Source organism: Arvicanthis niloticus, chromosome 4 (genome assembly GCF_011762505.2).
Source record: "Arvicanthis niloticus isolate mArvNil1 chromosome 4, mArvNil1.pat.X, whole genome shotgun sequence".
NCBI classification, from domain to species: domain Eukaryota; kingdom Metazoa; phylum Chordata; class Mammalia; order Rodentia; family Muridae; genus Arvicanthis; species Arvicanthis niloticus.
In genome coordinates, this window is record NC_047661.1 from 1,963,642 (window position 1) to 1,978,122 (window position 14,481).

Sequence of the window (14,481 nt, forward strand, 5' to 3'; positions counted from 1 at the left end):
TTTTTTCTAAGATAGAAATCAGATGATGGGCAGAGTAAAGAAGGAAATCTTTTCATGCGTTGCCTTCTGCCTAGGCTTTGGGTTCTTTTTTTCTGTGGATGTTTGTGGAGTGTTGGCCTTGCTAAGCACAGAAAGTTGGTCTTCTTAGTGAAGTTATTATGTATCTATCTGGTGCTTTGTTTTTGTTCCTGAGGCTATGGTAAAGGATGTCATAGTTACTTTTCAATTGCTGTGACAAAATATGACTATGCAACTTATAAAAGAAAGAATTTAATATAGGGCTAGTTTTACAATGTTAGAACCTATGACCATCATGGCAATTATCATGGAAACAGGGAGGCAAACGTGGTCTTGGAGCAGGAGCTGAGAGCATAAGGCAAAGAGAATACTGGTAGCACATCTCTTTGATCAAGGCCATACTTCCCAGTCCTTCCCAAACAGTTCCACTTTGTACCAGAATTCAAACATATGAACCTGTGTGGTTCATTCTCAGTCAATCTAAAATATTCCACTCTCTCATTCCCATAGGCTTGAGGCCATATTGCAATAAAAATGTATTTATACTAATTTTAAAAGTCCCTAGAATCTTTAACAGTTTCAACATGGTTTAAAAGTACTGTCTTTTTTTGAAACTCAGGCAGTGTCTTAGTTGTAACCTCCTGAAAAAGCAAAAGCAAAAGGAAAACCACACATTTTGGACAAACAGTGGTACAGAATATATATTTTTATCCCAGTTGGGAGGAAAGGGGCATGGGAAGGAAATACTGAACCAAAGCAAGACTGAAATCCAGTAGGGCAAACTCAGTCCTGGAGCTCCGGTGGCTTATGTCAAAAAGCTTAGATGGCTCCACCCTTTTTACTTTGTTGACTGCAGCACACTTCCCTCTGGGCCTGGTTCCACTCCTTGTAAGCAGTTTTCTTTGGCAGATGCCATACTGCTCTGATGCCTCCAACATCCTGGTGTTTCTACTTCAATCCAGGCTTCACTTTCACAGCTTTATGCAGTGGACTCTCAGGGCCTCCATGCATGCACCTGATTTCAGCAGATCCCCTTAATGGCAGAGGAAGATTCTGCAACCCCTTCCTCCTATAACCTTTATAATTCTAAAGTCGGAACAGGTGGCTAATGTTGCCAGGCTCAGCTGCCTGCTTAGGATGGAGCCTGGTTCTTTTGAATTACATTTACATAAACTCTCCTTTGTTGCATAAGCTTTCCTTTATTGTAGGATCAGAAAATTCCTTATGTATTTCCTTTTAACAAATTGGAAGCTTTTCAGGGTGTGGCCTTGCTCTGGGGGCATCACACCCTTTATTCCATTTAGAATGAAACCTCTCCTTATGTTTTCCAGCATAAATCTTGGTTCAAATGTTAAATTGCTTGTTCCCCGGTTTTTTTTCTTCATTTTGCATTTCTTTTTTTCCCAGCTTGCTTGTTTTTTTGTTGTAGACCTACATAAGAATGATTACTAATAACTCCACTACAGACACAATATTATGCTTTCTTGAAATCTCATCGGCTGATGAAATTCGTCCAAAGCTTTTCAGTTTTGCCTCAGTCAAAATTTTCTAACCAGGGCAGAAGGCAGTAATGTTCTTTGCCAAAATACCACAAGAATGTTCTCTAGCCCAGATACTACTATTGTTTTCTTCTGAAACCTCTTGAGCTGGATCTCCATAGTCCACATTATTCTCAGAACTGTTGTTTTCCAATCTCCTACTGGGATACCTGTTAAGCCCTGAGTACAGCATTCAACCACTCTTCTAGTCCAATGTCTTCCACATTTGTCCCCAAATCAGCACGATCAGGCCTGTCACAGCAACACCCACCTACTGGTACAAATTTCTGTCTAGTTATTTTCAATTGGTGTGATAAAACCCTATGGCCAAGGCAACTCATAAAAGAAACAGTTTAATTTAGGGCTTATGGTTCTAGAAGATTAGAATATATGACAGTCAGGGCAATGAGGATGACAGTAGTCAGGCAGATATGCTGCTGGAGCAATAGCTAAGAACTTAAATCTAAATCCACACATGTGAGGCAGAGAAAACTAACTAGGAATGGCCTGGGATTCTGAAGCCTCAAAGATTGCCCCGAGTGGCACCTCCTCTAACAAAGCCACACCTCCTAGTCCTTCCCAAACAGTTCTACCAACTCTGAACCAAGCATATAAATATATGAGTCTATGGGGCCGTTCTCATTCAGACCACCACAGTTGTATTGAAAGATCATCCCTAATAAGTCACAAAGGTCACTAGAGTTGAGGATCTTTCATTTGGAGTCATCTATCTGTTCCATTTTCTATTAGTGAAATGTCTACAATTAATCTCATGCTGTTCCTATGTAGGCTATGGCACATATTCTAAAAGGTAAGATGTATATTGTTGGTGGCACAAGAAAGTATAACATCTATGCAGTGTTTAGAGAGAATACACAGACAATTGAAACTAATATAACTTGTTCCCATTTTGAATTTGCTTCCTGTATTACATTTCCAATCTGTGGCCTTTGCCTATTTATGAATGGATATCTTACCTAACTTTCAGGATGTCCATGTTCTTTAGTGAGATTTTATATGAAAATTATCTGTGAATAATATACACACACAAACATACACACAATATCAGTGACTATTTCTCCCCATTTAATTAATAAGAATAAGAAGTGTACATTATTATGCATTATGAGAACGGAAGGTAAGCCACTGTGGATATTAGTATGCTGTAAGATGGTTAATATAAAAAGAAAAAATAAAAGAGCTGAACAGGGAGAAACCTGAGCTCTGTTGCATTTTTTTATTATGCATATAAAGCAATGTAAGTGCTGGGTAAAACATTGCAGTTTCTCAGAAAATTATACAAGGAAACTATGTAGTGATGAATATCTGTTTTCTCAGATATTCAGGAGGCTGTGAGGAAGGTTTACTCAGCCCATAAAGCTCAAGACCCTGTCTCTTTAAAAAAAGAAAAAAAAAAAAAGATTTGAAAAGTTATATATGGTGTGTTTTGTTGCCTAGGAATTTTGTTCCTAGGCATCTACCCAAGATATAAGGACATGTATGCAAATGTTTTTCAAGTTACCAGGGAAACTGAGGTTTCTTTTTTTGGGTTCTTAGTCTTAATAAGAAAATAATTTAAAAATGGACTCAGAAGGAAGCTCAAGGATAATTTTATTTGAATCTGAGAGCAAACAATGGGGAAGGCAAGCTGCAAACCTTAATGGCTCCTTAGAATAGGCAGATGGAGGAGAGGGAAGAATGCCATGACTTCTGCAATGGAGGTTGGCGAACCATGGTGGAGGTCTCAGAGCTTTGGAGAGTGAGTGAGCAGGCCCAGGAAATGTCAAAGAAAACATAGTCGGCCTTCAGTCAGTATCCAGAAAGAGCCAAAAAGGAAAGAAAACAAAAAATTGCACTTTTTAAAGTTAGGATTCAGGAAAGTGGGTGGCCACATGGCAGAGGTTCCACAGTGTTGTTTGGTGAGAACTGCAGACAGCTGAATCAGGAAGGCTCTTCTGGGAAGGGCAAGTACATTCTCCCGTGTGAGGGTAGTTGATCCTTTCGTCTCCAGTGCTGGGTGGGTACATTCTAGGCCAGGTGATTGACAGGCCAAGTTGGACTGACTTTTTCCACCCTTTGAGATGGGGGCTTTCTACATATTCCTTCCTGTCCTGGAATTCACTATGTAGACCAGGCTGATCTTGAACTCATAGAGATCTGCCTGCCCCTGAGATTAAAGGCATGTGCCACCACACTCATGCTTGTGGCAGCATTGTATGTCTGCACCATGTGTGAGTAGTGCCCTGTAAGGCCAGAACTAGAGATATCAGTTGTGAGCCACCATGTGGGTGCTGAGAACTGAACCCTCTCCTCTGAAAGAGCAGCTGGTGCTCTTAACCACTGAACCATCTCTCTGGCTATTAGATTGACTCTTTTTTTTTCCTTTTTTTTTTTTATTAGATCTTTCATTTACACTTCAGATGCCATCCCCTTTCCCCATTCCCCCCCTTAGAAAACCCCTATCCCATGCCCCCTTTTCCTTTTCGCATTTATACATTTTTTAAAAAAATGTTAATCATAGGCTTTATAAGTTTGGTATTGTTCAATCAGAGGTGTAACCCACTACCCAACCTAGATATATCTACTATCTTTGACTGGTGGAGATACATGAACATCTGCTTCCCTGTCTCCCCCCCCCCCCTCTCTCTTTCATCACCTAGCTTCTCCTCTCCTTCTTCTTCTCCTCTTCTTACTCCTTTTCTTCCTCTCAGTACTCCTCCCACCTTAGCTCCTCCTACACATCACCCTTGCTGTTAAAAGGAAACTTTTCTCTCAAAATACGATTAGAGCATAATTATGCCAATTTGTACCAGTGAGGTACAAGATAGTCCTAATACCCAGTCCATCCTTTTGTTGACCTACCAGCACCTCTGTCATCTCTCCTAACTAAAAAATTTAGTTCTGAACCTGGCTTTAGGATGAATGTCAGCTGCCGACCATACACTCAGATCTTTTCTCTCAAGGTAAATAGCTATAAGTTTTCAACCCCGTCAGAAATCCAGAATGACTGAGTTGACTATAATTGTGGGAAGCACAAATCATAGCTTCTAAAACTTAGCCAATTTATAGAGACCTCTGAACACCTGGACACTCGCTCTACTTCAAAACGTTGGAGCATCTGTTCTTCTGCCTTCTGGCCCAGGATCATCTGACAGATCTTAGTGCTGCAGAATTATTAAGGGCTGATTACTCTGTCTAGGCAGATATAATCAGTCGACTATTCTGCAACTGTGTCCTTTTCTGGACAGTAATTTGTCTGTAGAAGGAAAGTGGCAATTCTTGCCTAGTGGCTGTCTCACCACAACTGGAGTAACTCCAAGGATGCTCAATTTCTTCTTAGAATTTAACAGGAAGCTGTCCGGAGCAGACAGGTCTCTAATGAAAATGAACATTAATACTGAAATGTTTGTCATGTCAATTCTAAGGATTTCTGATGTTTTGAAAACCAGCTATCCATGTAAGGTAATCTGGACTGTTGCCTGTTAACTCCACTCAGCTATTTCTAAATAAAACATAGAGAACACCCTTATAATAAACTCTAAGTCATGAATTTGCTATAGTCCCTTAACTCACAGGCTGACCATCTCAAATCAGTTAAAAAAGTTAAAGAAGGACTGGGTCTAAGCTTTGTATTCCTAAGTGTGTTATACTGGTACAATGCCTATGAGAGTAACAATATTCATCTCACTCTTATATCACTAAGAAGCTCATGCCAATGAAAACCTTAAAATTTGTAAACAAAGTAAATTGGTGCCATTTAAGAATTTATATCTTCATCTTGATATTAATTATACAGATTTCTACTAATAGGTTATGGCTATGCAATAAACCCTAGCTAATCCTCTCTATTCCGACAAAACCACTACTTTTCCCTAGAGAGACAGCCCAACATTTACCACCTTAGTCCCCATGCCCAGGGAATAGGGGCGCTGACTCATCATTAGCTTCTTCAAGCTGATTATGGGCGTTGAGATATTAGAAGAGGAGTGGGGGGGAGAGCAAATTGACAATCCTCTGATGCTGTGTCTTTGCTGCCTCCAGAAGGAATTCACGGACCTCAGAGGTTTGAGCAGGTCTGCCCAGCTTGCTTGTTGAGTAGATACACCAAGGCTGATCATTCTGCAATATACAATTCTCAAAACAAATTTTAGTATCAAGATAGTTTTTTTTTTTTTTTAGAAGAGGGCTGACATTTTATTAAGAATGTTGGTTCTAACCGCTTTTCTATTCTTCCCCTCTTTTATTGGATATAATATTTACATTTCAAATTTTATCCCCTTACCATATTTCCCCCACCACCCAGGAACCCGTTATCCCATCCCCCCCTCCTCCTGCCTCTATGAAGGTGTTTACCCACCTACCCCCAGCCTCCCTCCCCACCCTCAGATCCCTCCCTTCAGTGCTCAGCCTTCAGGGTACTAATTATCTTGTCTCCCACCTATGCCCAACAGGGCCATCCTCCCCTACATATACAGCTGGAGTCATGTGTCTCTCCCTATGTGCTCCTAGGCTGGTGGTTTAGACCCTGGGGAGCTCTGGCTGGTTGGTATTGTTGCTTTCCTCACGGGGCCACCAGCCCTTACGGTTCACGGTTCCTTCAATTTACTCTCTAACTCCTCCATTGGGAACTTTGATCAGATTAATGGATAGCTGTGGGTATCTGTCTCTGGGTATGTCTGACTCTGAGAGACCTCTAAGGAGAGACAGCCTTATCCAGCTGCTGTCAGCTTTCCCATCCTGACATTCCTATCAGCGTCTATTTTTGGTGACTGCCTATGGAATGAATACCCAGACGCAATGGTCTCCCTACAACCCCCCCTTCAGATTCTGACCCACACTTTGTCTCCATATTTGCTCCCTTGGTTATTTAGTTACTCCTCCTAAGAAAGACCTAGGCATCCTCACTTGTTCTTTCTTCTTCATGAGCTTCATGTCCTCTGGTAGTTGAATCTTTGTTGTTTCAAATTTTTTGGACTAATCTCCGCTTATCAGTGAGTAAATACCATGTGTGTTCTTTTGTGATTGGGTTACCTCACTCAGGATGATATTTTCTAGTTCCATCCATTTACCTAAGAATTTCTCAAATTCATTATTTTTAATAGCTGAGTAATATTCCATTGTGTAAATGTACCACATTTTTTGTATCCATTCCTCTGTTGAAGGGCATCTGGGTTCTTTCCAGCTTCTGGCTATTATAAATAGGGCTGCTATGAACATAGTGGAGCATATGTCTTTGTTATTTGTTGGGGCATTTTCTGGGTATATACCCAGAAGTGGTATAGCTGGGTCCTCAGGTAGTGCTATGTCCAATTTTCTGAGGAACCGCCAGACTGACTTCCAAAGTGGTTGTACCAGTTTGCAACCCCACCAACAATGCAGGAGTGTTCCTCTTTCTTCACATCCTCGCCAGCATCTACTATCACCTGAGTTTTTGATCTTAGCCATTCTGACTGGTGTGAGGTGGTATCTCAGTGTTGTTTTGATTTGCATTTCCCTGATGACTAAGGATGTTGAGCATTTCTTGAGGTGCTTCTTGGCCATTCGAGTTTCCTCAGTTGAGAATTCTTTGTTTAGCTCTGTACCCCATTTTTTAATGGGGTTATTTTGTTGTTTGGCGTCTAATTTCTTGAGTTCTTTGTAAATATTAGATATTAGCCCCCTATCAGATGTAGGATTGGTAATGATCTTTTCCCAATCTGTTGGTTGCCGTTTTGTCTTGTTGACAGTGTCCTTTGCCTTACAGAAGCTTTGCAATTTGATGAGGTCCCATTTGTCGATTCTTGATCTTAGAGCATAAGCCATTGGTGTTCTGTTCAGGAACTTTTCCCCTGTGCCTAGGTATTCGAGGTTCTTCCCCAACTTCTCTTCTAATATTTTCAGTGTACCTGGCTTTATGTGAAGGTCCTTTATCCACTTGGAGTTGAGCTTTGTGCAAGGGGATAAGAATGGATTAATTTGCATTCTTCTACATGTTGACCTCCAGTTGAGCCAGCACCACTTGTTGAAAATGCTGTCCTTTTTCCACTGGATGAATTTAGCTCCCTTGTCAAATATCAAGTGACCATAGGTATGCGGGTTCATTTCTGGGTCTTCAATTCTGTTCCATTGATAGTCCTTTCTGTCTCTGTACCAATACCAAGCAGTTTTTATCACTACTGCTCTGTAGTACAGTTTGAGGTCCAGAATGGTGATTCCCCCAGAGGTTCTTTTATTGTTGAGAATAGTTCTCGCTATCCTAGGTTTTTTGTTATTCCAAATGAATTTAGTAAAAATGGCTATCCTGCCAAAAGCAATCTATAGATTCAATGCAATACCCATCAAAATTCCAAATCAATTCTTCATAGAGATAGAAAGAGCAATTTACAAATTCATTTGGAATAGATTGACTCTTAAAAGAAGCCAGCAGTAAGTTAATTTTGTTCTATAGTCAGGGCAGGAGGCTGAATTTAGATTCTATTCTTTTGACTTTGCCTAACTGAAAGGGCCAGCTTTTTTCATAATAATTCAAATCCCATGGATTAGCAAATCTGGTGTTTACTTTTGTAATGCAACCAGAGAAATGGGATTTAGGAACCAAACTACTGTAACATTCTCCCTTCTAAAGAAGTAACCCTAAAACCCATTAGGGATCAGAGCATGGAAGAGAGCCCCCAAGTACTTTTGGCATTTCTGGCCTCCAGCCAGTGCCGACCAAGACACTTCCTGTGTCTGTCCAAGAATAAGAACTAATGCCCCTCAACTGCCTGCCCTGCCTCATTTCTTTTTTTTTTTTTATTGGATATTTTATTTATTTACAATACAGATGTCATCCCCTTTCCCCATTCCGCTCCCTAGAACTCCCTATGATATACCCCCCTCTTACCATTTTGATTACATGCATGTATTAAGGTCAGTTCTAGGTTGAGGGTCTAGCAATACAATAGATGCAAATAGTCAAGGAACAAGCAACACAATAAACACAAATAGTCAAAGAAGAAGCAAGGCATTAAACCCAGTTACTTGAACACTCCTGTGATCACTGTTTCTAAGGCCTTATCAGGATGACCAAAGTATCTGAGCCTACTTCCCTATCCTAGCCCAAAGTCATTTTCATGTCTGAAGCCTACTTCCTTGTTCTAGTCTAAAATGTAGATTCCTGTCTGAAATTACTTCTTTGTTCTGGCCTAATATTTAGATTCCTGCCTGAGATTACTTCTTTGTTGTAGCCTACGATTTAGATTCCTACCTGAGATTACTTCTTTGTTCTAGTCTAGTGTCAGATTCCTGATTCCTGCTTGAAGCCTACTTCCTTGTCCTTGGTCCATGTCAGCTTCCTGCCAAGCAGCCTGAAAGGCTCTCCACCTCTCCCCCTTTTTTATTTCGTTTACAAGACTGAGCCTGCCTTAAGTCGTTCTGACAAGAATGCCTTCCTGCAAAGCTATTTTTCTTTTGTTCCTTTTTCAAGACCTCTGAGAAAACCTTAGATTAGTCTAGCTCTCAACAGCACGGATCTTTATGAACAGCATTTCTGGAAAGAAGGCATAACTTTCCGCTGAACCTTCTGAAAGGGTAGTGAACTGCATACAACTTGAGTGATCTGCCTGTGGCAGGTCCATGCTCTAATCACAGTTTATCTGGCTATCTTTAGACTCTTCATAGCTGTTCTTTATTCCCTTCTGTGTCTGACCTACCATCCTCATGACAGGGAAAACCCTTGAAATGAATTACTAGACCACCAGCTTCCAGCAACCAACAGGCAAAAAATACAGTAACATAGCATCTGAGTTCAGTAGTTGAGATTTCCTACTTCGCTTTATCTAACATTTGTACAAGCATTTTTTAAAGGTGTCTTGGTTTATGACTTTCTTCGTGTTTATGAAAACTTTATGAACAAATCTTTCACTACATTGAAACTTGTAATTTGTGATAATCTGAATCTGTGTTTCTAGACTATGGTTACTCATATTTAAGTCCAGAATAAACTATTTCATATCCCATTTCAGGTGAGAGTCAGTTGTCTTCTTGACAGTTTCCATATTATTTCCTTTTTAAATGTGTAAGAAAAGTATGTAATTCTAGGCATACTATTTTGTTGGCTTTCTTAGCAAAATATTCCTGTGTTATTTCATTCCTCCACAATATGAAGAAAGATAATGCCTACTATTATTTCCTTTGAGTATATGATAATTTTGTTAGCTAAATTATATTGAAAATACAATATGAAATTTTATGTCATAAATTATAAATTTCTGAATTTTATTTCGGAATTATGCTTGGTGGTTTTTTAAATTGTTATTAGTTCTTTGATGATTTTATTCAGTGGAGTTTTATCATATTCACCCCTTCCCAAATTTCTTCCAGATTCACCCCATCCTTTCCTAAGAACCTAAGTTCCTTGAGAACCCAGTTTTTAATCCCATCAAATACTGTGTTGCCCATATACTCTCAGATGTGTGGCCTTCCACTGGAGCAGGCCAACTTACCAGGGGCTTCACCTTTAAGAGTAATTCTCCCTCTCTCAGAAGCTACTAGTTGCCAGTAGATCCTTAGCTACAGGTGATACTTTGTGCCTTCTCTATCGTGAGTTCATTTGTACAACTGCTCAGCTGAGTCTATAAAATACTGTTTTCTTGGACATCATTGCATCTGGCTCTTTGTTTTGTTTTTTGAGACAGGTTTTCTCTGTGTAGCCTTAACTGTTCTGGAACTTGTTCTGTAAACCAGACTTCCCTTGAACTCAGAGATCTGCCTGCTTCTTTTTTCTTTCTTTCTTTCCTCCTTTCTTTCTTTCTTTCTTTCTTTCTTTCTTTTGTTCTTTTTTCTTTTCTTCCTTCCTTCCTTCCTTTCTTTCTATCCATTATTCTATCTATTATTCTATCTATCATTCTATCTATCTATCTATCTATCTATCTATCTATCTATCTATCTGTCTATCATCTTGCCTCTTATAATCTTTCTACCTCCCTTTTCTGCAGTGATTCCTGAGCCTTGGGAGGAAGCACTGAATAAAGATGTTTCATTTAACACTGAGCACTTTTCAGTCTCCTAGTATCTGTACATTGGCCAGTTGTGGGTCTCTGTGTTAGTCACCCTCAGAGGAGGGTTGAGAGAGACACAATAGGCATAACAATAAATCGTTAGGAGTCATTTAGTACTATGTCTATTGAGCAGAGTTCTCAATGGGTGGTTCTCCCTTACCACCTATGACCTGTCTAGTCACAGGTTCTCTGACCTGATAATGATGCCAGATCCGGATTTTAACATTTGGAGTGAGCTTTAAATCCAATCACATGATTGGTTACTCCCATGTTTCACCAGTGGTCATGTCTTTCCATACTGATTATTATTGGACCTTTATTGATGGTAGCATGGATAGCACTTTCCAGTACTATGAATGCTAGCCAATAGGAATGAAGCTTCCAGGTCTATGGCTTGATTTCTCCATCTTCTATGACTCAACTATATGGAGTTTTCAACAATCAGGTCTTACCATCCCATTCTGGAGAATAACTAAGAGTAGTGGCAACACCCTGTAAGGTTTAGGGGAATATAAGACCTCAATGGCCAACAACTTCAACAATGGTAACTCATTCTGGTCCGTGGGCTTTACACTTGATAGTCTTTGAGTGATGTATAGTAAAGACACCATTGCCCTATTATAGGCTAATTCCATTTAAACTCATTTATTATATGTGTTAGGCTTTTAATTCCAAATACTTAAGAGGCTGAGGCAGGAGGATAGCAATTTCAGTGCCTGACTGGGGTACAGAGATTGTTCAGGGCCTGTGTGGACAACTTAATGATCTCCTGTCCTAGAATGAGAACAAAATAAAACATGGAGGAGGCTGGGGTAGGGTTTGCAAGTGGAGCACATGCCTAGCACAGGTTCAATCCTACTACAAAACAAATAAAGACATACATCTTAAAATTAAAAATTATTGAGGTGTGTGGGAAAAGTGCAGTCCTCAGACACATTATTCTCCTAGCAGCATTATGTATCTTGTCTTTCTCTTCGTGTTCTTATCAGAAGGGGATATCAGGACTTTGTTTTATATTTTTTTAATTTAAAAGCTTATCTTTTCTTAAGGAATTATATAAACTTTTCATTATTAATTATGGCCAAATTGTTTTGAACATTTCCTATATGTTGATACTTTCCCCACATCATAGTAATCAGCATTGCAAGATTAAAATCATTTGTTTTCTTGGATTTCTTCAGTGCCTGTGCAGACCCCTGATAATGACTGGCTATAAGGGACATATGTGGGTTACTTCTCATCTGTACACTATTCTTTGGTTATTCCTAGGATTGGCCATTCTTGGGCCAGGAAAGGAAGCCTTTTGGTTTATAGCCCTTCTCCCTTCCAACAACTATTTGTAGTCTGCAAGAGGGCAATGTTTGCTTTCCTTTCTGCATCTGGAACCCTCCCTTCCCTGGGCTTTTTATGAACCTGTTCTACTGTAGAAGTTGCTGATTTCCTCATGTCTTTTCTTCTGCCAACCTTTCAATTGTTTTAATGATATTACTCTTTCTATTGTATAGATGCTTACTCTTGTTTGACTTTTAATTTTGGTATGGAATCATTTTATCTGTGGAAGATAAGGATTTTTAATGTAATTGAGTTCAGGTTCTTTGTCACATTTGTTGCCATGCTTCCCTTTAGTTAAAACCAGGCAGAGAAACATTAAGGATGCTCAAAGATTTTCCCCCCTAGGGATATGTAGTTAGCACTAACTTGTGTCTTATGGTATGCACCTTCCCAAAGTCTTTAAGAGAGTGGATGGCTTTAGGAATATCGCTTGTAAGAAGTCATCAAGGTCTCTGCAGTACAATTAGGGATGGGAAACAGCTTCCATCAATTCCCTAAGTGACCACTACTGCGCAGTCTTGGTTTTAAGGGCACTCTTTTTCAGCAGCACTTCTTAATATTCTTAAATGTTAGAGGATAAAGCTTCTTACAAGCAGGATTTTTTTATTTTTATTTTTTGCTAATCATTTTTTCATTTACATTACAAATGATATTCTTGTTCCTAGTTTCCCCTCCACAAATCCCCCATCCCTCCTTTCCCCCACCCCTTTGCCTCTATGAGGGTGCTCCTCCACCCACTCACCCACTTATGCCTCACCCCTCTAGCATTCCCCTATGCTAGGGCATCAAGCTTCCAAAGGACCAGGGGCCTCCCCTCCCATTGATGCCAGATAAGGCCATCTTCTGCTACATATGTATCTGGAGCCATGAGTCCCTCCATGTATACTCTTTGGTTGGTGATTTAGTCCCTGGGAGCTCTGGGTGATCCAGTTAGTTGATATTGTTCTTCCTATGAGGTTGCAATCCCCTTCAGCTCCCTCAGGCCTTCTCCTAGTTCTTCCATTGGGGTCCCCAGGCTCAGTCCAATGATTGGCTGTGAATATCAAGCAGTATTTTTTAATATGAAGAAAAAGAGCATGATACTTAGAATCCTTCACAGTGTGATAGAAAAGAACACAATTAGCAAATCATATAGTACTGCCAAATAATGATTTAGCACTCTCTTAAAGACAGGAGAAAGGGCACTGATGGAAGGTTTCTTGAGTAGGATGCAGGGTAGGCATCAGAGGGAGAACTGAAGGTGCCCTGGGTCTGGCCACAGATGGTGGTGAGTCTCAAAGAAATGGAGATGGACAGTGGGGATGTGCTTAGGTGTGCATGAGTGATCAGATTAGGTGTACCCTAGAAAAATTAAAATGGAGATGGGTAGGTGGAGGACGGCATGGGTAGCCTACCTGGGTTCCAGCCAAATATGGAATCCATGTAAGGTTGTTGGGGAGTCACAGAGAAATGCAGATGGCCTAAGAGAAATGGCTAAAGACAGCATCAAGAAAGAACTCAGGGAACATGGTGTCAGTGCCACTTGGTAGCCCAACCCCAAGGGGATGGAGTTGGGTAGGAGAAGGAACTGAAGCAGACAGTGGTAGTAACCCTCTCCTTTCTTGACCTAAAAGAACACTTGATCTGGAGCTCTTATGTGTTGCTGAGGAAACCTCGCTTGCCCTCACCAACAGATCAGGGTCCACCGCTGCCGAGTGAATAGTTTGAGTGTGGCTTTCATGGTATTGTGAAACATAAAGATCTAGAAATAGTAACAGTATGTGGGAGATGTCTGTCAAAAATGAAAGTATTGGGGAAATAGAGTTCCTAGTGCTTTGTATTATTCGTTATTTACTATTTTAAAGTATCATACATTTTTAAAATGAGGGTTGAGTGTAGCCGAGTGGCTAGATCACTTGCCTAGTGTACACAGGGCCCTATGTTTGATCTTAGCAACTCCCCCCAACCAAGGATTGTCTTTCATTTACCCTTTTAAGGAAATATTTGTGCATAGTGTATTTAGAGGCATAGGAAAATAGTTGTTTCTGTTTCCCTGTTTTGAAGAAATAAAGCATCTATGAGAAAGGAAGGAGTGGAATTCCCTGGTACTTACTTATTGCTTGCTTCTCTGCTAGCTTTTTGTGATTTCCTTCATTGCCACTTTTTCTTTGTTAACTTCCTGAGACCTTTTTAGTAGTGTACAAACCACTGACAAAGTTTTTTTTTTGTTTTGTTTTTGCTTTTATTTCTAGTGCACAGAGGCCAAAAAACATTGCTGGTATTTTGAAGGACTCTATCCCACATACTATATGTAAGTATAGTGCCTGCTGATTTGACTGTGGTCAGGTTTTTTTCTCTGGGAGTGGTTTCTTTTATAGGTATAGGATTGGATTATTGGATAGAGAAAGTGCAGAATAGAGGAGGATTTGGAAGTTTGTCAAGTCCAGAGACAGTTTTTCAGGGATACTTTACAGAGACAGGTTGCAGAGAGAACAAACTAGACACAGGTGAAGACAGAATGAGCCACAGAATGAGAAGGAGCCAGAAGATTAGAATAGATTGCCAGAGTTAGTCTGAAACCAAGCAGGGCAGTTCAG

General features: G+C 40.1%; 1 protein-coding gene across 5 annotated transcripts in view; it reads left to right on the plus strand.

The window, feature by feature from the left end:
• The window catches only part of Vopp1 (VOPP1 WW domain binding protein), an 81,635-nt gene that overhangs the window by 30,361 nt on the left and 36,793 nt on the right, over positions 1–14,481 (plus strand). For 4 of the 5 annotated variants that reach the window (XM_034500305.2, XM_076932139.1, XM_034500306.2 and 1 more), the window contains one exon: positions 14,137–14,195. The exons of the other annotated variant lie outside the window; for it this stretch is intronic. In XM_034500305.2, the coding sequence (XP_034356196.1) occupies positions 14,137–14,195 (59 nt within the window). The remainder of the gene's footprint in view (positions 1–14,136; positions 14,196–14,481) is intronic. 5 annotated transcript variants of the gene reach the window in all.